The sequence below is a fragment of the Poromitra crassiceps genome, assembly GCF_964638095.1.
Source record: "Poromitra crassiceps genome assembly, chromosome: 4".
Classification (NCBI taxonomy): Eukaryota; Metazoa; Chordata; class Actinopteri; order Beryciformes; family Melamphaidae; genus Poromitra; species Poromitra crassiceps.
Genome location: NC_139626.1, coordinates 5,648,252 through 5,672,527, shown reverse-complemented (window position 1 = coordinate 5,672,527; position 24,276 = coordinate 5,648,252). Strand labels below are relative to the sequence as shown.

General features: G+C 42.9%; 1 protein-coding gene across 1 annotated transcript; it reads left to right on the top strand.

The window, feature by feature from the left end:
* Positions 1-10,723: 10,723 nt before the first annotated feature.
* On the top strand, positions 10,724-22,038 carry LOC310775007 (dephospho-CoA kinase domain-containing protein-like; the record flags this gene model as incomplete). The annotated part of the gene is made up of 6 exons (XM_083635084.1): positions 10,724-10,857; positions 11,654-11,765; positions 13,119-13,322; positions 20,309-20,352; positions 21,458-21,560; positions 21,977-22,038. Exons 2-6 carry the CDS (start codon positions 11,654-11,656, stop codon positions 22,036-22,038), a joined length of 525 nt encoding a protein of 174 aa, XP_083491210.1. The 5' UTR covers positions 10,724-10,857.
* Positions 22,039-24,276: the final 2,238 nt, after the last annotated feature.

Sequence of the window (24,276 nt, the reverse complement as noted above, 5' to 3'; positions counted from 1 at the left end):
TGCAGAAGTGTAAAAGTCCCCCAAAAATAATTATTGATGAATATGCATGTGTAAAAAATGAAAACCCGATGCTATCAAATGAAACCCTACATGTCTATTATCATTTAAAAAATAATAATTTGAAAGTAAAACAATCGTTTTTTTACTACATTTCCTGGGGCGTCCACCCGCAATGCCGATCTTAGGTTTAGGCGTGGGGGGTGGGAGAGGTTAGGTTTAGGGTTAGGGTCTGGGGGAGGTTAGGTTTAGGTGTGGGGGGTGGGAGAGGTTAGGTTTAGGTGTAATATATACTTAATCCCAATACACTACATTAGGGTTAGGGTCTGGGGGAGGTTAGGTTTAGGCGTGGGGGGTGGGAGAGGTTAGGTTTAGGGTTAGGGTCTGGGGGAGGTTAGGTTTAGGCGTGGGGGGAGGTTAGGTTTAGGCTTAGCTCCAGCCGATCCACCGACACGCTGCACGCCGCCTCGCTCAGCTGGTTCTGCTTGTGGGCTATCGGCATTGCGGCCTGTCGGCACTGCGGCCTGTCGGCACACAGACACGGCACCATTTCCTGGACCTTTAGCTCGTGAAACCTGCTCAGCACATAAAGATGCTGTATAAACTTTCATTTCAAATATCTAAATGAACAGCACCAAATTGCTGTTACAAGGATTATTTGCTTCTGTTGCAGTGCAATTTCCTGCAGCTTTGCCCTGCCAGAGGTAGCAAACCACCAGACTTTGGCAGCTCACAAAACCAGATCTGCCCGTGATCCCAGCCTCATTCACACTAGCTTATACTGCGTCACCAAAACAATCCTCATCATAACCCGAGTCTTAACAAACCATGTGGAGAGCTAATGCACACTGGCTGCAAAACAGGATCATGAGTTTTGAGACGGGGGAGATGACATAACTGCTGGCTCAGAGAGGAACAAAGCATAGTGCTATAGTAGCAAGTTACTGGCTATTCTACAGAAGAAGTTACAGGCTACAGAGTGACTGGAGTGTTACTAGGCTACTGAAGATGTTACAGGCTACAGAGTGACTGGAGTGTTACTAGGCTACTGAAGACGTTACAGGCTACAGAGTGACTGGAGTGTTACTAGGCTACAGAAGACGTTACAGGCTACAGAGTGACTGGAGTGTTACTAGGCTACAGAAGACGTTACAGGCTACAGAGTGACTGGAGTGTTACTAGGCTACAGAAGACGTTACAGGCTACAGAGTGACTGGAGTGTTACTAGGCTACAGAAGATGTTACAGGCTACAGAGTGACTGGAGTGTTACTGGAGGTGTATTACCTGGAAGCAGATGTGAATAAATAATGACTGTCACACTGATACCTCTAGGTCTGGCCACACACCTGCTCAGCAGCATACAGAGATGACTTCAAGCACACACACACACACACCGCATGCTCGGTAATGCAGTTAGTAAATCAACTTTGGACAGTCTGGAACTTTGTTTACTGGCTGTGCGGTGAATTTGGCTACATTTGACAACTAATTAGGCTATGTGTTGTGCAATGGGGGCAAAGCTTGTGAGCTACTTTGCAAAGGGAATGTTCCCATGCAGCACAGGCCTACTGGCAGATGTATGTATGGTTTCCACATAGTTCCCCTGTTTCTGAAAGATGTCTGATACAGTTTGGGGTGGACATTCAGGTCAGAGGTCACAGAGGTGTGAGTGCAGCGGTGACCTTGCCTGAAGTCTCAGTCTTAGAGTTACTGTAATGTGGTCTGTTGCTTTTACGTATTTGTGTATGTATACTACTACGGTATATGTATAATGTGAAGAATGCATTAATACAAAGGTGAAAAACAATGTATCTCATAAGAAGCACTAATGTTGGAGTTGTTTGGGTCACATTCACCATTGTTCAAAGCTACTGTTATTCAATTCTAGGAACAGTGTTATCACAGACTGGGCTAAGGGAGAGACTACTGTAGGTAAACGATGTCTACAGTGCCTCTGCATCAGGGTGACATCTAGTGTTCAAAATGTCACAGTACTACATTACAGAGCTCTTACCTGGCCCTTTAAATTTGGGGGTAGTTTTGACTTTTGAGGAGCCAACTTTTTGAATACTTGTAAACTCAAAATAAGTTACTGTACTGTCAATGCTTGGAACCAAAGGAGTCATGCAAGCCAAGATTATGTGGAGTGGGCGGGGGCACAATTGGAGTGGGGGGTATGGGAATTTTCTGCAATTTGACATATATTCAAAGACTTGGGGGGGGGGGGGGGGTATTTGAAAAGTTCACAAAATCAGTTTTTGTAGCTCAGTATTTCCACACTTTATATTAGGGTAATACTACTTGGAGATTTTCATGACAATTATTTGTGCTGTTATGGTTATTGAAAATGACACTCACTTATTCATATAGCTTCTACACTGTTGCCACTTTTCTTGAAAAAGAGTCAAATGTTACTTGGAGCTCCATTCCCGCTGCTCTCCTAACAGCTGCTGGAGGTCTGGAGGTACCGCTGCTCTGTGTAACTGCACTTCACCAGGTTTTAAAGCCGTGTCCAGCAGCTTTCGTTGTCGCTCTATCTTTTTTGAAGATTCTAGGCTGATATCAGACTGAATTGTCAACTCGTTACACTCCATTTCCTTCTTCAAGTGGGCGTGTGATAGTGTGATAGTCCACACAGGAGATAAGCCATTTAAAGGCTCAGTCTGTGGTAACAATTTTGGTCATAAAGGAGCCTTGAAAGAACACATGAGAGTCCACACCGGAGAGAAGCCAATGAATTGCTCCGTCTGTGGTCAAAGTTTTTGTCATAAAGGAACCTTAAAACAGCACATGAGAGTCCACACGTGTGAGAAATAAGAGAAGCCATGTATTGCTCAGTCAGTGGTAACAGTCTTGGTCGTAAAAGAACCTTGAAACAACACGAGAATATTTGAAATTTAATTTCTGCCTGGTTTAATTCAATGTACTGTATTGAGAATTTACACTGTAATTGGACTTACCGAGCTATAGAGTTGTTACTCTTCCCATATACTTCTATTATCTTTTTCTTAAAGTAGGTAGGCTACTGTAGAATAATTGAATGCATATAACTATATGTAACTGTTCTTACAGTGGTTCCCAACCTTTTTTGTCTAATGTACCCCTTTGAGCTGTTTTGCCATGCCAATTGTACCCCCGCACTCATGCATGTTGACGATTCTCCTAAATATGTTCTATAAACACATATTAAACTGTTAGTATCTGACACAACTGATTATTAAATGAATTAACAATTCTGACAGTTTACAGTTGAAGCCATTTATCCATGTTTGCTAGCTAGTTGGTTTGCACCATACAGTCTATGGTTTGCACACAGTTTTGACATGGGCGAATGGTGAACTTTTCACAGAGTAGTGTAACAGTTGACACCTGCCAGGGAGGAACTAGTTGCATGTATACCATTTTAGCAATGGGCTTATGAAATTACTAGGAATATATATATATATATATATATATATATATATATATATATATATATATATATATATATATATATATATATATATATATATATATATATTTTTTTTTGGGAAATGAATTTTAATCAATCTTTTATGATTAGCCAACCTCCATATGACAACAAGCTCAGCTAATTTGTCCTGCCAGTTTCAAAATGACCTGAAAATATATTTTACTCTTCTCAAAATAAAATATAACGATATCTATCTATCTGAAGAGACGCAGGTTGAACACCTATCCAAATGAAGGTGAACTGAAATGCAACACAGTTGAGTCTTGTGATATTGACTGTTGTGGCCTTGTGGAAATCATACTATAAATTGTAGCACTGAAATACCATAGCCTACTGCATCAATTAAATCCCTACATAGGAATACTACTTACACACACACACACACACACACACACACACACACACACACACACACACACACACACACACACACACACACACACACACACACACACACACACACACACACACACACACACACACACACACACACACTTTAACACACACACTTTATTTAATATGCAGGGAAGGTGGTCTTTCTCAACGGGAGGGCCGCGGGGAGGCATGCTTGTCCAAATGAGTTAACACAGCTGCAACACTGTTTGTGCGAAACCAAGGTGACTGCCCAGCCCAGCACAATCAACAGATGATACCAAATAACTTACAATGATAAGAACCATTACTTTGCCTCAGGCCAAAATGGCCGCTGCGCGGTTGTCAAAAACCCTTAAAAATGATCTTGCCTTCGATACTCTTTGCAAATAATGACGTAAGCACACAAATAAGCTGTCATGACGTTGCGCAAGATGGCGGCCGTTGGACGCAAAATAACAAGAGTAGAATATTCTTGAGCGGAGGCCTAGCGTTTTACCGAATCCCCCCCTAATTTACAACTGAATTGACGAAGAGAATCTGTATGTATGAATGCTATTATCACGAATATATAGGCTCCGTTTAGGAGAGGAAGAAGCTCCTCTATGGACTCGGACGAATGGATTCGCAGATAGCTGCGAAGCTAACGCGTATGGAGGAGGACATGCCAGTCAAACAAAACGTTCTGGAGAAAAGTTCCTCTCTCTGTATGGAAATGTCAAACGTTATTGCCCAAAACCTGAGAGCGTTGGTGAACCGATAGGATAGGAGGAAGCTTCTGTTTCAAAGAGGAGATCGCGACAACGAAATCTGTTGGACCTGAAGTGCGGTTACACAGCAGGTTTGTGACATTTAAGCTACGTTAATGTTACTTCCACATTATTCACAAACATTTATTCTGATGTGAGCACCGCATGGCCTAGCTAGCCCCTGTTAGTTCAATTCTGTTCTTTCACACACACACACACACACACACACACACACACACACACACACACACACACACACACACACACACACACACACACACACACACACACACACACACACACACATTGTGTTGTTGTTCTGTACTGTGATATGGATTCCCCTGAGTCTGCAATAAAGAATCAATCAATCAACACACACGCGCGCGCACGCACGCACGCACGCACGCACGCACACACACACACACACACACACACACACACGGTACATTATGCAAAATGTCATTAATTAATATGAGCAGGATCCAACAATGAGAGGGAAATGTGGAAATTGAAGAAGTAGATATATACATTTTACAGCAATATACAAAAGTGTCAAGTGATGGTAATTTTCTGAACTTACCAGACTTTTCTTGCTGTTATATTATTTCCCTTTACTCACTTGGCCATAATTATATCCACATTATTGATGATTATTGATAAAAAATCTAATTGTGTAAATATTTTTGAAAGCACCAAATACAAATCAACTCTACAATATTGTCACAATATCGATAGAGGTACAGAATTTGGACAAGTCCAGATCTTGTTTTAATCAAAGTGCTTGTGACATCTCACATGTGGCTTCTTTGACTTACAACTGACCAGTTAGCCCACTTTGTAGAAAATACAGAGATATATTGTGTATCACCATTCAGCCTAAAAATACTGCAATATGATTTTTTTTTTCCATATCGCCCAGCCCTATTTTCTATCAAAGGAATTGTTTCAAAAACAATTGGGTCTTAAATTCTAATTGTCGAGGTATTAAAAAGGTCTTGACAAGCATTACATTGGCTTTAGAAATAGTGCAAGAACCCTGAGATGTCAATGTTTACGCTATAATAAAATAAATGGTCCCTGTCACGTGTCCTGGGGGATTTCAGTTTAAAGGACAGACGGGATAAATCCGGGACAAATATGAGATCTGTGCTTATTGAGCTTAAAAACAATTGATGGCAGGCTATTTATTCCCTGGCTATAATCTCGAGGCTGCCATACATTCCCTGTGCCAACCATGCTTCTATGACCAGTCAATCAAAGCAATGACCCAAAATGCAAGCTTCCGGGAGAAATTCATGTCTCCGTGCTGCCCAGCGTCGACTTTGATACACGCTGCCTTGTGTGCTGAGTCTCAGAGTTGTTTGGAGGGATTGGATTATTGAACTCTCTAACAGTAACAAGGAACAAACAAGACATATTTGCACGTTAAACTTTATTCATTGAACACAGTCAGGAGCCTCAGTAGCGGGTGGAAGAACCATTTGCAGCCACAACAGCCTGGAACCTCCTCCTCATGCTGGTCACACATTGCTGTGGGATGGCAGATGACATGGAGAATGAAGTACCTGGTCACAGTGCAACCTGTGACCAGGCTCTGGTTTAGTTTGACTTGCAGTCAGTTTTCCTTAATGTGTCTCTGTCTGCATTTCAGCTGTACCCCCAGATGCCCAGCAGCTGTTTGTCAGTAAAAAGAGGTTCCCTGAGCAGCAGGAGTGGAGCTCCAGTCTGGACCAGGAGGACCCAGAGCCCCCACACATTAAAGAGGAACAGGAGGAACTCTGGATCAGTCAGAAGGGAGACCACCTTCAAGGGCTGGAGGACGCTGATATGATTGATTGATTGACTTTATTTGGTGAATGTCAACAAAGAACAGGGACACAAATACAGATACAGACAATCACCGAGGATAAAAACACAATAAAGCCGTAGCTAAAGCATAGGCTTGTTTCCATTGCGGTCCTCATGAACAAACAACATAAAAGTGACAAACACAACACACGAATGGGTATCACCTTCAATACTCAAATTAAGATTTTTTTTTAACATTATTACTAGATTGAATAGTAATAAAGGCACACTTGAATATTTTACAATACATAAACATTTGTTGTTATATGTAAGGAGTTAACAGACACAAAAAACAAGAAAAACGAGGGGGGGGGGGGATTGCAGCGGGTAGTGGAGGGAGTAGCTCGTCCACAGAACACTAGTGGCTATGCTGGCTAATTGCAGCTCCAGTAGGATGTTTCCATATCACCAAGTTCCCATCCAAACTCTGTCCTTGTGAAGATATTTCAAACAGAAGACTGTATGTGGAGATGACACAATCGTGAATATATAAAGTGGAACCGAGGCTCTGTTTAACTCTGAGAGGACGAAGAAACTGTGCCTCTCTCTTATGGATATGGAGTTTGACCGACAACGAAAGCTGTTGGATGCTGTTTTAAATCCTGAAGTGCAGTTACACAGAGCAACCATACCTCCAGACTTCCAGCAGCTGTTGGTCATTAAAGAAGAGATTCCCCCCGAGAAGCAGGAGTTGAGCTCCAGTCTGGACCAGGAGGATCCAGAACTCACACACATTAAAGAGGAAAAGGAGGAACTTTGGATCAGTCAGGAGGGAGAGCAGCTCCAAGGGTTGGAGGAGGCTGATATCACCAAGTTCCGATTCACTCCTGTTTCTGTGAAGAGTGAAGATGAGGAAGAGAAACCTCAGTCCTCACAGCTTTATCAAAACCAAACTGAGGAGAAGAGAGAGGCAGAGCCTCTAGCCAGCAGCTCAACTGAACAGATGAAAACAGAAGCTGATGGAGAGGACTGTGGAATACCAGAACCAGCCAGAGCTGGCAAGCCTTCAGAATCTTCTGAGACTGAAAACAGTGATGATTGGACGGAAAGTAGTGAAGTTCAGTCAGGTTTAGTTATTCGGAAGAAACACCATAGTTGTTCAGTTTGTGGTAAAGAATTTTTTTTAACACAAAACTTTAACAGACACATGAGAGCCCACACAGGAAAGAAACCATGTAAATGCTTAGTCTGTGGTAAATGTTTTGGTCTTAAAGAACAATTGACGAAACATATGATAGTCCACACAGGTGAAAAACCATTTGATTGCTCAGTCTGTGGTAACAGTTTTGGTCGTAAAGGACACTTGAGAGAACACATGAGAGTCCACACAGGTGAGAAACCATTTAAATGCTCCATCTGTGGTAAATGTTTTGGTCGTAAAGAACACTTGAGAGAACACATGAGAGTCCACACAGGTGAGAGGTCATTTGATTGTTCAATCTGTGGTAACCGTTTTGGTTATAAAAGAACCTTGACAACACACTTGAGAATCCACACAGGAGAGAAGCCATTTAAGTGCTCAGTCTGTGGTAAAAGTTTTTGTCATAAAGAACAATTAAAGAGACACGTGAGAGTCCACACAGGAGATGTCGGGAAGAACGGACATTCCGGTTGCCTCGAGTGAATCACAAGCCTCGCTCCCGTTAAAGAAACGGATAATATGAGGAAGTAGGAGATCCTGTAGAGGAGGAAGATTAAGTTTCCCTGGACATCATGGAACCGGACATCATGGAACCAGACTCTCATGTGCAAATAACATAGCCGGAACATCGGTTTTGTCAGGAAAGTATGCATTTGCTTTGAAAATGACAATGTCTCGTAATTGAACATGATTTCATAGCGTGGCGAATGCACGAGTCACATGTACATGAGAGCGTTTTGGTGCTGTTGGAATGTGTATTTGGTGACTTAACGGGGGTAGGCGGGGGTAGTGTTTTTGCTAGACATGCCCATCCCTAATACTACAAAATAGAGTATGTGCCACTTGCTGTTTTTAGTGTGGGTCTAGGAGTCAAAATGTATTAACTGACAGGTCGTAGCACCAATGAGAGAGTGGTTCATTTTCAAAAGTCAACAGAGTCAGGTTGGGTGGGGCTGGGGCATCTGATGGCTACTGAATGGTGCCCCCAGGATTTCGGGGGAACCAGTCACTGGCCAGGATTCCGACACCAGTTTGGAGCTTGAAGTGTCCCAGACCCAGAGAGAGATCTGCAGCATGCAGTAACGTAGTTAGCGTAGCTAACGTAGTATATCAGCATAAGAACTCTCATGAGTCTGGCGTATGTTGCCATAATGTGTGTGAGGGGGTGTCTGGGTAGTGTAGAGGTAAAAGCACTCGCCTACCATTGCAGACAGAGACTCTGGTTCAATTCCCGGCAGCGGTACTTCCGGCTTGGTCGGAAGTTCAACGGAACTGGAAGTGCAACGCCCTGCCAGTTAAACTCCTCACTGTCAGGTGAAAAGAAGCGGCTGGCAACTGCACATGTATCGGAGGAAGCCTGTGCTAGACTAGTACAACTCTCCTGATCAGCAGAGGGCGTGGAGCATCGACTGGGACAGCAGGGGGAATTGGCTGTACAATTGGGGAGAAAATGGGAGAAAAATCTGGAGGGAAAAAAAGATCAATGTGTGTGAAAAGAAAATGTGTAGAGATTGTGTGGCAATGTGCAGGTTGGGTGGGGCAAAGTTCTTGGATGGCCAACTGAAGACCGGTCACGATGAGGACCAAAAGGTCCAAATGGCCTTGAACTCGATGGGTTGTGCATCTAGCGGTCAACTGTTTGGGCAGTTAACGGATGATTGGGGCGTCAAGTGTTACTGTTTTCCGATGAAGGGGAGGTCTTCACCTCAGGTCATCCAAAGATAAAACCCAGCCCTTGATGCTGAACTCTGATAGGTCAATAAATAATAATTTTTAATTATTGTAATTTGTAATGGAGGATGAACGTGTCAGGAACAGTATAGAAGAGGGCATCATGAATCATACGGAGAGCCATCAACACTCAGTAGAACTTTTAATATGCAAACATGTTCCTCCCCCTGGTAGATAATGAGCAAAATTGTAGCCATGTAGTTTCAGTTGGCTGGTGATTGGGGAGGGGGGCTGGGGGGGGTTGCCCTCCTACCAGTCAACTGTCTGTGGTTGATTTCCACCTATGGCTTTTAATAGCCCTATAGCTTTTAATAGCAGTTAGCTTTGGCCCTTCATTCACTTCAACGGTCTGCGGGTGCCTCTCCTCCTGCTTGCGCAGTGGTTGCTGGTTGTCTGTTGGTAGGTAGAGTTGCACTCCCAGCTTTTGACTGGCGTTGGCCACTGCCTTCAGCTGGGTTGGCTGTTTGCAGACTGACTTGGTCCTTTTTTAACTGGTATTAATGAGTAGTATTATTTTAAAGTGAATGATTCAGTAGCGTTAATTCAAATTTAGTATTAATTTAAAGTTTAGGATTCAATGTGATTAATTAAGGGTTAGTATTATTTAAAAGTTTACAATTCATTGGGATTAATTAAAGGTGTTGTATAGTATGTTAATTGATGGATTTTCCTGGGTTTAGTCTGTTCTTCTGGATTTTTATGTATTCATATTAGCTGGATTTTGCTGTTGACGGTTTTATTCATTGCAAATGATATGGAGTGTATCCATATATATACATTTATTTTAATTGTTTAGTAGTTGATTTTAGTATTTTTACAACCTTCATTAATTTGCTGCCTTAGAAGGTTTGCATTCGATGAAGCTATTGTCTTGATTATAATAAAGTAATCATCTAAAGAAGTATCAAGCTCCTTCTGTCACATTCTTGGGGAGGGGTCTTATAGAGGAGGCGTGGTGGAGGTTCCAGATAGGGTGTAGGCCAGGTTCATAGATGAAGGTTCTTAGAGGGCAGGCTAATCTAGTTTTTGAAAAGAAAGGTGCCCTTAGCAGTAAAATGCTCTCTCTAGCCTGACATGATCCAGATTTTATGTTTAAAAGGCACTATACAGCATACGGTCTGATGGCTCTAGACCCCACGCATGCGTAGAACAACTACGTGAAACTACGGTGTCCGTAATAGCTCAATATCGATGTCTGTGGAAAACTCGAAGATTGTTTGCGATGCGAGCTCCTGTCTAGTTGTTAGCACTGCAGTTAGCCAGTCGACTCGACTATGCGTTATAGTTCAAAGTTCTGTTCTAGATAGCAGTTTTAAGAAATACGCGTAGTTTCAACCTGTTCATCTGGCTGCATATTGTCTTATTTCGAGGTGGAAATGGCTGCGGCATAATTTGCTCACATGTGGTCGTATTGAATATACACTTGTGCTAACGCTAGCTTGTTTAGCAAGCTTGTTTGTTTACTTCGTCTTCCCCACTCTGACTCCTCTGCACGGATTTCCAGTGTAATTTTAACTAACGTTAGGGAGTGCTGCACGTATATAAGGTAAGGCGAAAAGGCTAATTAGTTATGATCTATTTGGAAAGCAGGATCAAATAACCCTAGTCTCTAAACAGTAAAGTGTCACCATGCTTTTGAATTTAATGACAAATGAAGTAAGGATCTGTTAACGTTAAGCCTCGGGGGTTTAGATACCCATTGAACCAAGAACAACCTTCCACCTAACGATAACTTTCCAAATCTCTCAAACAAGTCTGACACCATACATTGGCTGCTGAGCCCAACATCAGCTGTGTAGTAACGTTACTTTTACAGCAGAGGGCGGGCGTGTTGCCTCCTGGTAGCATGAGAAAGTAACAATTCACTAGTCACATAAATTATTTACATACAGTTTTTCCGATCAAGTCAACAGGGTTGTTGTTCAGCATAGCTTTACCCACTGACAATCTTTTATTTACAATTTTAAAAGATTTCCTCAATATGTTTCCCAGTTAGGCTTTGGTGTTGTTTTTTCCTCATTTGAGATGGTTATAATGCATTCCTAAATCCTCTTCCACTCCAGAATAGAATTATATTTTTCAATGTAACGTTACACAGCACAACCTGTTAATCTGCAGATGTGTATTTTTCTTGTATGCAGGTATTTTGAATCTGTTCAAGTTAACCATACTCTGACTTTTTTCTCTCTCAGTTTGAGGCTATTATGTTAGACTATTAATAATACAACAAAATAGACAATCTTGTTCGTTTTTTGTGTGGTTTTGGCTTTTTGAACCACCGACCGTAAATATGGATAGTGATTCTGGTAACATCCTGACCTTTGACCTTTGCCGCCCTCCAGATGTTTTTGGTGGGACTGACCGGCGGTATCGCCTCAGGGAAGAGCACAGTGTCTTCAATGCTGCGGGAGCTCGGATGCCCCATCATTGATGCTGATGTGGTGGCCAGGAGAGGTAGGCCACTCCCTCTCTCTCTGCTGGTCCTTTAGGCCACGCCCTCTCTCTCTGCCGGTCCTTTCCAGTGTAACCTCTTCTGGTTCACAGAATGAATATACTGTATAGAGATACTGTAGAGAATTAGTGATGTCACGGTACCAATAATTCAGTAGTCGGTAGCGGTACTAGTGAATTTCCACGGTACTCTGTACCAATTTCGGTACCACGGTAAAAAAAACAGACTGATATTTCTTCAACATATTCTCCTTTATTAAAGTATGCAACCATTTCCAATGAACACATGGCATGTAGCCTTCAACTTTAAAACAAAACAATGTGCTTCTGCTTACTTCTTACATTCAACTCTGTATGGCAGTGAGTGCAGACAGTGCAACACCAGTGGCATGTAGCCCTCAAGTATTGTTTATTGAATTAAAAAAAAAAAAAAAAAACTCTGTCCCATGCAAAAACAGGTACCGAAGTACCGAAAACAATGTAGTACCGACTAAGTACCGAAGTACCGAAAACCGTGACAACACTAATAGAGAATATATATAAAGATATAGTTATGGACAAAACAAAACACTAACAAAACAAACAAACAAACAAACACTTGTTAGGTAAAAAAAAAAAAGATGAAGAAAAGCATTTACATTGTTAGGTTATTTAGCAGATGCTTTTATCCAAAGCGACTTACAATAGTACATTTTGGCAACAGTAGTGCAATCAACTGTGCATCACAATCTTCATCAGCGAAGACCTTAAAAGGTAGGTGTGTGTGTGTGTGTGTGTGTGTGTGTGTATGTGTGCGAGCGTGTGTGCAATAGGGATGTAACCGGTTTTAATGATAACCATGATCAAATTCCTTACGATAACCGTACCGTTTCAAATTTTCATTATCGTTAAAACCGTGGTACCGTGATTACAGTGTGTTGAAAAACATGGTAAATACTGTCCATCATCAACCAAAGTTGGCAACCTTCTCCCAGATGCAAATGTGCAGCCTTGGAGAAATGATTTCAGTGAGTTTATCAATCCTTTTTGGGTCTGAGTTTTCAATATAAAACGTCGTAAAATGATTTCAGTGAGTCTCGATAACGACGATAACCGTGATAATTTTGGTCACGATAATCGTGATGTGAAATTTTCATACCGTTACATCTCTAGTGTGCAATACAACATAACAACATAAAGACATAGGACAATTGGGCAGTGTTAAAACTAGACATTAGGCGATTAAGACAAGACAGTACAACAGTACAGCAGTTTACCTTGAGTTGGGAGGTTGGGTTTAGCTAGTGTGTAATTATGTGACATGTATGATGTCAAGTGGCATTTGTTAAACTGTCACTGCCCTTGCCTCGGTAACAGTGGTGGAGCCCCACAGTGCTGCCTACTGCCGCATCGTCGACCACTTCGGCCCAGAGATCCTGCTGGAGAGCGGGGAGATCGACAGGCAGAAGCTGGGGCAGCTCATCTTCGCCAGCGAGGAAAAGAGGAAGCTGCTGAACTCCATCACTCACCCAGAGATCCACAAAGCCATGCTCAAAGAGATCCTCCTCTACTTCCTCAAAGGTGAGGGAGGAATCAGGCTTACATGGCTCAGTTACAGGTTGACTGGCCATCAGATTTTAGGCTGTTCTTCACAAAGCTTCCTAAGTAGGGATGGGGCCGATCCGATCCAATATCGGGATCGGGTGCCGATACCGACATAATTCACGGATCGGAAAATATATATACCGTAAATTCCGGACTATAAGCCGCGGCTTTTTTCCCGTTTTTTGGCCCCTGCGGCTTATATAACGGTGCGGCTTATCTATGGATTTTTTCAGAAAAGAAAAAAAAATACAAATAAAATCTCTCTTTTTTAGCACTCTTTCTAACTATAAATCCACTTCTGTTTTAATTTCCTCTCTTGCCCTCTTTTCACCACACCACGGACACTGTGTGCACTGTAAAAATAAACAACGGTGGTGTTGTGTTATGTTGTTTTGTTGAAATGTTACGGTAATACGGTAAATGGGAGCTTCCTCAAACAGCCATCTCTTTCCCGACAATCCCCTCTGTGCGTGACCACTTACATATGGTAATTACGGTAAGCAAACGGCCACTCGGCCAACAACTCCCTCCCCCGACTACCAGGAGAAAATCACAAACTTCGGTGAATTCACACAAAGGAAGATCAAGGAATATTCACAACAAGACGAGCAGTAGAAGCAACACTCTCACTTACCATGGGGAAGGTACGCAGAAATTCACACGACGCAGCTTTCAAGTTGAAAGCAGTCAATCTCGCATTAAAAGAGGGAAACAGAGCAGCAGCGCGTAACCTGGGCATCGATGAGTCAATGGTGAGGCGTTGGACGGTGCAGCAGGAGGAACTGTCTCAGTGCAAGAAGACCAAAAAGTCCTTCAGAGGTCATAAAAGCAGATGGCCCGAACTTGAAGATTCCCTTGAAGATTGGGTGTTGACCCAGAGAGCAGACGGCCGAGGCGTTTCCACGGTGCAGATCCGACTGAAGGCCAAAACAGTCGCCACCGAAATGAAAATTGAACATTTCAGAGGTGGGCCATCTTGGTGCTTCCGATTCATGAGACGAAAGGGACTGTCCGTCCGGGCGAGAACTACTGAACAACTCCCTCCCGACTACCAGGAGAAAATCACAAACTTCGGCGAATTCACACAAAGGAAGATCACGGAATATTATAGGAGTGTGAAAACATCCACAATCACCAACGGGTTCCAAAACGCTGGACTGCTGCGGGATGAAGAGGATGACGCCGCCACAGCTGGCGCTGAGGGCCGTCAGAGGCTTCAGAGGCTGTTCGATGCCGACAGTGACGAAGAGGAGTTCGTTGGTTTTGAGTGACAATGAAGGAGAGAGGAGAGTGGTTGACGAAGCCACCCTGAACCTGTTCGTTTCCGACACTGAAGATGAGGACTTTGGTGGTTTCAGTACGCAGGAAGAAGAGGAAGACGAGGATTAGTGACTTGACTTCTCTGGTTACAGCCGTTTGCTGCACATATAGCCTATTGTTGTGTGATTTTGTCTGGGGATTAGTGACCTGACTTTTGTTTTGTTTTGTTGAAATGTTAATAAATGGGAGCTTCCCCAAACAGCCATCTCTTTCCCGACATTCCTCTCTGTGCACGAACCCTTTCATATGGTAATTAAACATCAAAACACCCGCGGCTTATAGACCGGTGCGGCTTATATAAGAAAAAAACAGTCAATTTTGGTGCTGCGGCTTATATACCGGTGCGCCTTATAGTCCGGAATTTACGGTATATATATATATATATATATATATATATATATATATATATATATATATATATATATATATATATATATTGCAATTCCAGCACGGGCCGCACAGGGGGCGCTGGCCGTAATTTGCCCATGTATAATACTATCCTTCTTTGCCTTGTATATTTTCTTAATGTTGTCTGCTTTTTGCAAGGTATATTAAAAAAAAAATCTTTAATTGGCCAAATCTTTGCCTATGCTGTATATTCAAGAAAAATATCGGTATCGGAATAATATCGGTATCGGCAGATATCCAAATTCAGGTATCGGAATCGGATTGGAAGTGAAAAATGTGGATTGGTGCATCCCTATTCCTAAGCATAAGAATTGCTCTTAAATTAAAAACAGGAACAACATTCCCAAGTCTATAACATTTTAAGAGGTGAAGAGTAGTAGGTGGTTGGTATACATTTGATCTTTGGTGGTCAGCTTTTTAAACTATCACAGTTCTTGTTAATCCAAACAAGTCTTTATTGGTTAGAATTAGAAACGTTGTATTCAAACCCACAATCTGCAAATGGATGGTAATGATAGTAAAACATAGATGGGACAACTAAAATCTTAGCGAAACGCCTCAAAAATCAACAAATTAGGAATTCAATATATAAAATTAGGGATCCCTCGGGAAATAAACTTACCTATGAGCCAGAAAAGATTCAGAAAATCTTCAAAGAATACTATGAAAACTTATACTCGCAACCTGAGTTGGAAAATGAAGATAGCATTAGCCATTTTTCTTACTAAAATTAGACCTCCCGTCCATAGGTGAGGTACAAAATGAAACTTTGACAAGACATACAACTTTGACATAACAAGAGAAGAACTGGATTCTGCAATTGGAAGGCTGAAAGCCAACAAAAGCCCGGGGAGCGATGGCTTTCCAAATGAGTGGTATAAAATCTTTAAAGAGGAACTCGCTTCGGTCCTGCTGAACTCCTTTAACTGGACACTGGACAAAGCTGAGGCTCCCCCATCATGGAAAGAGGCTGTGATCTCGGTCCTACCAAAGGATGGGAAGAATAAAGAGTATTGTGAGTCCTATCGCCCTATATCTATATTGAATGTTGATTATAAACTGTTTACATCTATAATGACTAAGAGAACTGAAGCTATTTTACCAGATTTGATACATGAAGATCAGACAGGGTTTATAAAAGGCAGACAAACGCAAGATAACATCAGACGTACTCTTCATATCATTGAACAGGTGGACAAGCAACATCTAAATGCAGCCCTGGTGAGTCTCGATGCAGAAAAAGCGTTTGATCGGGTCAGTTGGTCTTTTCTGTTTAGAGTTCTAGAAAGGTTGGGATTCAACGATCAATTCATAAGATGCATACAAGCCTTATATGACAACCCGACAGCTAGAATAAAGATCAATGGCCATCTGACGGATAGATTCAAACTGTTCAGAGGGACTCGCCAGGGTTGTTGCGCTAGCCCCGCCCTCTTCGCGATTTTCATAGAGCCGCTGGCTCAAGCTATTAGAGAAAGTAGAGAGGTGAGGGGCGTCACTGTAGCAAAAGAGGAACATAGAATAGGTCTTTTTGCAGACAACATTATTGTTTTCCTACAAAATCCAAACTCAACATTTCCCAAGCTTATGTCAATTCTAGATGAATATGGTAGGATGTCAGGTTATAAACTAAACATTACAAAGACTCAGGTTTTGGCATTTAATTTTTCACCCAGTACAGCAATCAGGTTAAAATACAAATTGAAATGGGAGGCAGATTCAATTAAGTACCTTGGGGTGCTAATTACCCATGACAAGAACAAAATTTATGAGTCAAATTATAATATTATTAATAATAAGTTAAAGAAGGATTGGTTAAAATGGTCTACGCTGATTATGGATTTTAGTTCTAGAATAGAGGTGATCAAAATGAACGTGTTGCCGAGGCTGTTATACCTCTTTCTATCATTACCGGTTAAGATCCCAGACTCTCAGTTCATATCGTGGGATAAACAGATATCACGATTTATATGGGCAGGTGCCAGGCCCAGGGTGAAATTCAAGACACTCCAGATTGGAAAAGAGAGAGGAGGCCTGGCATTACCAAACATCAGGGAATATTATTATGCTGCTCAACTGAGATATGTTGTCTGCTGGTGCTCTCCGACCTACCGGGCTAGATGGAAAGATATTGAGATGAGTCTGGAGCAAGTTCAACCTCAGACATTACTAGGGGGAAAGGTACGTGCAATTTTAAAGGGAGATAACAACATTCTAGAAAACTCATTAATAATTTGGAAAGAAGTGGTTAAAAAATATAACTTAGCAAAAGATAGTAAACTATTGATCTGGCCAGCCCAGTCCCCCAGCTTCAGACCTGGAGAATTGGATAATACCTTTGCAAGGTGGAGGGAAAGGGGTATGACAGCCATGTGCACACTATTGGAGGGTCACAATTTTAAGTCTTTCGAGAAGTGTAAAACCGAATTTGATCTAGAAAACTGGGACTTACTCAGATATCTTCAGTTAAGACACTTCTTCGATACAGAAATTAAGAAACAAATCTCAGATGAAGGAAATGAAGTGATTGAAGTATTTTTGGGAGCATATAGTCAAACCCTAGCTAAAACTGTTTCTAGATTATATAGAAGTTTGCATAACCGTAATGGGAATAATTCACTGTATGTTAAATCGAAATGGGAGCTAGAACTGGGAATTAATCTGTCAGAGGATGATTGGCTTTCGATATGCGAAACACAACAAACTTCAACAAGCTCCAGAGGATGGAGGGAATTTGGCTGGAAAAATCTGATCCGCTTTTTTATCACACCTCAAATCAAAAACAAACAATTAGGTGAACAGCAGCCCTGCTGGAGACAGTGTGGGGTGGTGAACGCCAATCATTCTCATATTTTCTGGTTTTGCACAAAAATACAATCTTTCTGGGTCACAATTAGTCAAACTGTAAAAGAAGTCTTGGGTTACGAGTTCCCTAGGGAGCCACAGGTTGTATGGCCCAATCCCAAACCACTCCCTACTCACTACCACTTCACTACCGAGTGCCACTCCAAATGGAGTTCCACTCGCAGCTGTAGAGGGCACTGCTGATTAAGGGGAGAGGCATAAAAGAGAAGCCGAACAAGTGAGACGCCCTCGCTACCTTACCGGAAACAGGAAGGAGCCGTCACCATGGAGATGGACAGACGCGTTGCCTGCCTGTGTCATGCTGTTCCACAATAGACGTGATTTCAACGGGGCGTCTATGATTTAGCTCTCATATAGCTGGCTAATGTATATACCTATTTTAGACCAAGCAGTAAATACATTATTAAAATGAATAATTAGCAGTAAATACAAAAATATACACTAGAGAAGTCCTCCACGTTAGCATAAAAGGTAATTTATCTGAGCACAAGATTTTAACGTTATGTCTATGCTTAGCTCTCATTTAGCCCAGGATAATGTTGTCTATGCATAGACATGTTTTAGACTACACACAAAATGTATATATTTTTTAATTAATAACCATCCACAAATATGAAAAAGACACACATGGGCTACAAAATAAAGCTTCTAAGTCCTTTTCGCTGAGCATTATTGCGGTGTTTATTTTTTCGATTTTTCAGAAATTCGCTTCCGACGCGTCGGAACACATCTGTGGATTGACAGGTGGGTCAAAACTCGCATCGCAATTTCGTGCCGTATATTCGCATCGCTCTTGACTGTGTTTATTAGGTCTATGCTTAGCTCTCATTTAGCCACTTTGTCTTGAATACAGTAGCCTATACCCTCTCAATTGTGGACTAATAACTCGACATATTCCATGATTTAGTTCGAGATGTAAAGTCACTGTGAGGGAAATAAAGGTACGTGTTTGATCTAAAATACTTGGAAGAAGTAGACGGAACTAACTTACACTTGAATGATGTTTCCTCCGGACGTAGTTTCTGCAACAACCGTCGGCGAGCCTGCACCAGTGCAGACTCGCTGTTTAAGGGTTTGACAAGCCGCCTGCACTCAGTAGGAATTGGTTTGGGATGGCCCTTAATATGGCGGACCTCCGCGTGAACGCGCAAACGGAGGGGTAGTGGATAGGGTTAGGGGATAGGGGCTGGTTTGGGATTGGGCCTATATCTTGGGTTAATCACAGAAGAGGCCATACATGACGGCCCGGCCACATCTACGCGTCGTTTGACGCGGGCTGACGCTGCTGCCCATCCACTTTGTATTGGAACATGCTGCACGCGTCGTCTGGTCTCCCAGCATGCTTTGCGAGGCGTCGAGCAGCATGTTCCAATACAAAGTGGATGGGCAGCAGCGTCAGCCCGCGTCAAACGACGCGTAGATGTGGCCGGGCCGTAAGGAGGACTTCTATCTCTTTAAGATTCTCACTCTTGCGGGGAAAAAGGCCATTACGAGGAATTGGCTCAAAGAAGATCCACCAGGAGCAGATCAATGGTTGGCCATAGTAGAGGAGATTCACTCCATGGAAAAAATGACTTTTCGCATTAGAACGAAGGCCAAGATTCTGGATCGCCGATGGGAAAAGTGGACTGCCTTCAGAGCAAGAGGCGAGCAGAATCCAATAACGGACTAAAAGGAAGGACCCGAGAACAGAGAAGCGTAACCCCCTGCGACAGTTTTGTTTTTGTTTGTCTCTTTCTGTCCCTGTCTTCTTTTCCTTTCAAGTGTCGATGTACTTTTGTTAACTCAAAATAAAGAGTAAAAAAAAACAAAAAAAAAACATAGATGGGCGTTACATTACATTTAAATTATGTTTCAGCTTATTATTGCCTTCAAGGCCAAAATAAACCACTGCTTTATGGCTATATTTCTAGCTACATAGCTACAATGAAAAATAAATCACTTATTCCTGTAACAGCCCCCTCCCACTCTACTGCAACAGAAACCCAGGGGCATACGTGACTCGAGTCTTTGAAAACGATGATAAATGTCACAACTTGTACTGACTTCATGCCTGGCTGCCCCACACGGCCGGTGTGGTCCCGCCCCGTGCCACGCCACGGCCGGTGTGGCACTCTGCGTCTCAGTGCTGCTCAGGTCCTGCAGCAGCCACTCTGCGTCTCAGTGCTGCTCAGCTCCTCCAGCACCCCTGGGTGCAGGGGGTAGGTGTCTTCTAAACTTGTATTGACACATGACTACTGGTACTCTAATTCATCCAGTGGCATTTATTAGTAATACAATTAGGAGTTTATTTCACAATCTTTATTTTGTGGTTATTTAAAAGTTAAAGTGTACATGAAGAACCCATGCTGGTGTTTTCATTTCCCCAGAATGCTCCAGAGAGAGGTCTTCCAACTCCTCATGTTCTCCAAAGGTAAAACCAGATAGCTTTGAAAACTATGTCAAATTAATCTCTAAAGCCCTTTAAACAATTGTCAGTGCTTGTGCAAAGTGCTTTACAGAGCAACAAAGGACATTGATAAATACATTTTAATTAATTAAATTAAATTAATTACGGTAATAATTAATACATAAATAATTGTATTACTTTCTGAAGACTGGACAATGTATGGTGCGTTTATATTATTACATTATACTTTTATACCTCTCAAACCATTTCTGTTGCTCTGCACAGCCCAGCTTTATTTTCCAACTTTTCTCAAAAGTTTCACAATGTAGGCCGTCCGGGTAGGGTAGGGTAGGGTAGCGGTAGGGTAGGGTAGGGTAGCGGTAGATTCCCTGCCTACCAACACGAGGGTCGCAGGTTCGCGCCCCCCGGGTTACCTCCGGCTTAGTCGGGTGTCGGGCAATGGGTCTGCGGGTGGGAAGCCAGATTAAGGGTATGTGTCCTGAAGCGGCTGGCATGTCTTGGAGGAAGCATGATGCTAGTCTACGGCTCTCCCCAGATTGGCAGAGGGTGGAGCAGTGACCCTGGGCAGCAGGGGGACATTGGCCAAGTACAAATGGAGGGGAAATCTGAAAAAAAGTTTCACAATCTAAGCTTTTACTCTGAAGGCAAAATCGCTCTACTTCCTGTCTCGCCCTGGTTAACTCCTACAGTAGGTAACTTGACGCAGCAAAATCGCACCACTTCCGGTCTAGTCCTGAGCAGGAAAGCTAACTTTTACTTGGTCCCACATGTTATTTTGGGCATGAAGTGTCCTAAATGAGAGCATTCAACCGTGTGTGTGTGTGTGTGTGTGTGTGTGTGTGTGTGTGTGTGTGTGTGTGTGTGTGTGTGTGTGTGTGTGTGTGTGTGTGTGTGTGTGTGTGTGTGTGTGTGTGTGTGTGTGTGTGTGTGTGTGTGCGCGTGTGTGTGCGCGTGCGCGTGTTCTCGGGAGAACTCTGGTTCTGGAGTCCCCAAAACTGTTTGTCTTCATACTCCAAACGGACAGTAGGCATTTTCGGACCAGAAGAGTTAGTTAAAGACAGTCATCCATGATCTTACAGATGCTCTTCTCCCTTCTCTCTCCTGACAGGAACAGCAGCACCAAAGACTTGACCCAGTTTGCTGCGCACGCTATCGCCTTCAACCGGCAGCTGTCCCAGCACGACAAGAAGCAGGAGGAGGTGGAAGCCCTGGTCTGCTCCATGAGGCTCCAGCACGACAAGAAGCAGGAGGAGGTGGGAGCCCTGGTCTGCTCCATGAGGCTCCAGCACAACGAGAAGCAGGAGGAGGTGGGAGCCCTGGTCTGCTCCATGAGGCTCCAGCACGATGAGAAGCAGGAGGAGGTGGAAGCCCTGGTCTGCTCCATGAGGCTCCAGCACGACGAGAAGCAGGAGGAGGTGGAAGCCCTGGTCTGCTCCATGAGGCTCCAGCACGACAAGAAGCAGCAGGAGGTGGAAGCCCTGGTCTGCTCCATGAGGCTCCAGCACGACAAGAAGCAGGAGGAGGTGGGTGCCCTGGTCTGCTCCATGAGGCTCCAGCACGACGAGAAGCAGGAGGAGGTGGAAGCCCTGGTCTGCTCCATGAGGCTCTCTCCTCCCTCCAACTCCAGACCGCAGGAGGGCCATGTCCAGCGCCCTGCGAGGAGGAGCCATGGAGGAACTCACCCCCTGACTGACTCAATCCCCCACTTAAGGCTTGGGTGAACGTCCTCTCATCTTTGTCGTCCCACTGACAAGTCGCTCTATTGTTCATTCTTAAAGGAGAATTCCTGTTTTTTACACCCCAGACCTTATTTCCAGCTTAAAATATGTTTTACTCACCCAAATAACTTTGGTTTCATTCTGATCCCCCTAGAAGATATTCAGATCCAAGTAGAGTCCTGGAACTGGCCAAAACAGGCGTAAATGGGGCATATGTCGTTCACACTGTAAATAACATATTTTCTGTCACCTTGCGGTTCATTATGGTTGTTATATAATTATGAGAACATGAATTAGCTATGTAACGAACCTCAGATGTGCTTATGTTCTTCTTCTGTGGTTTTCTCTTCTTCTTCTTCTGTTACCAAACAGAAGCGCTTCTCGCTTCTTCTCATGAAGCACATCCGGGGCAGGTCAGAGTTGACTCCGTCTGTTGTGTAGCGTAGCAGCCTATCTTAGCATATAGATATGATCTGATTTCAAGATTATGGACGATTCAATTCAATTGCTGCTCGTATGGAATAAGGCCATATATTGATTACAAACAGCAGCGGGAAATAAAACGGGAGGTGTTATCTATGTGACGGACACTCGGACAGCAAACCGAGCAGGCGGTCGGCATGCTTCGTTACATAGCTAATTCATGTTCTCATAATTATATAACAACCATAATGAACTGCGACGTGACAGAAAATACGTTATTTACAGTGTGAACGACATATGCCCCTTTTTTTTGGCCAGTTCCAGGACTCTACTTGGAGTCATAAAACATCATATTTTAAGTTTAAGTAAGACATGCAAATTGAATTGCACACGTTCTCTAACCGATTTTAGCCTCTGTTTTGACACGATTATCCACACAGTATCAGAAATGACTAACTGCTGAACTCCTGTGTAGTTTCTCATGCTGTGATGCCAGTGTTGCAGCTGTCTCTCATGGCCAGTAATCTTCTCACCTGGACCCGTTTCACACTTATGTCCCCTATCGTGGCATGCCGGTCTTATCACAAGGTTAGAAGTGGTAAAATGTCCGCTATGACGGGGGCGCATTTATACCGGAAAACAACTTTCACACATGACACCCGATCTACTATGAATCACCTCATTGAATGGAAAGGAATTGCTTCAAAATGTCCCCATTCTATGGGGTGGAGTTGTACAATCTCTACAACCCAGTTTCTCTGGGTTGTAGAGATTACTTGCAAAACCCCATTCAATGGATAAACCTGGGGTCTCCGAGGCCTGGGTGGGCCGCAGGACCCTGTGGAGGTCCTGGGGTCGCTTCGGGGGGTCTGCGGGCCGAACGGAGGGTCCACCCCATCGAATGGGGACATTTTGAAGCAATTCCTTTCCATTGAATGAGGTGATTCATAGTAGAACGGGTGCACATGAAGGCATTACACCGCTTTCTGGTAATTTCCCAGTATAAAGCGCATGTGTGAAAACGGCTCTAGAGACAAAGAGCTGGAGCACTAAGGAGACACCTTATCCTTTGCTGCCGCTTGAATGAGATTTGTCCAGGACTCATTAGCGTTCCCAGAGTTTAACACATGGACTACATAGTTTGGCAGTAGCTCCCTGTTTAGTTTTAAGAATTGTATATATAGATTGCATATATTTATCATTCTCCTAAGTACTAATACAACTCATGCTGAATCCAATACAGCTTAAACCCCTCTTTATGCCAACAGTTTATACTCGGTATCCTATCGATGCATATCATAAACACAGGGCATTACAGTTATGCAGCTGTTGCAGCCTTAATGCAATATCTTCCTTATTTTATAGATTTTACTTGTGTTGTACCAACTGTGAATTGATTTCTGTTTAAATATTGAATTGCTAGTTCCTGAATTTTGTAAGAGCATTGCTTCTCAGCCACCTGATGAGGCAAGGGCTAGTCTTAATTTTTTATTTTTTATTTTTTAGGCAGTCTAGCCTGTATGTGATTTGATTTGTGTGGATGTATGTAAAAGGTAGACAATGGACTCCACTGATTGGGATTACCTTGCTTTTCCAAGTCCATCCTCATTGGTCTGGTTTACTGCTGATGTTTTGAAAGGGCATATGCAGAATTTATGGAAAAGTGCTGAGTGAGGAATGTGAATGGATTCAACATGAGGAGAAGTTCAACGTTTGATCAAATTGTAGATCTTAGAAAATCTAGCGTTCACTTCAATGCAAGCTACCTGTAGCACCAATGTACTTT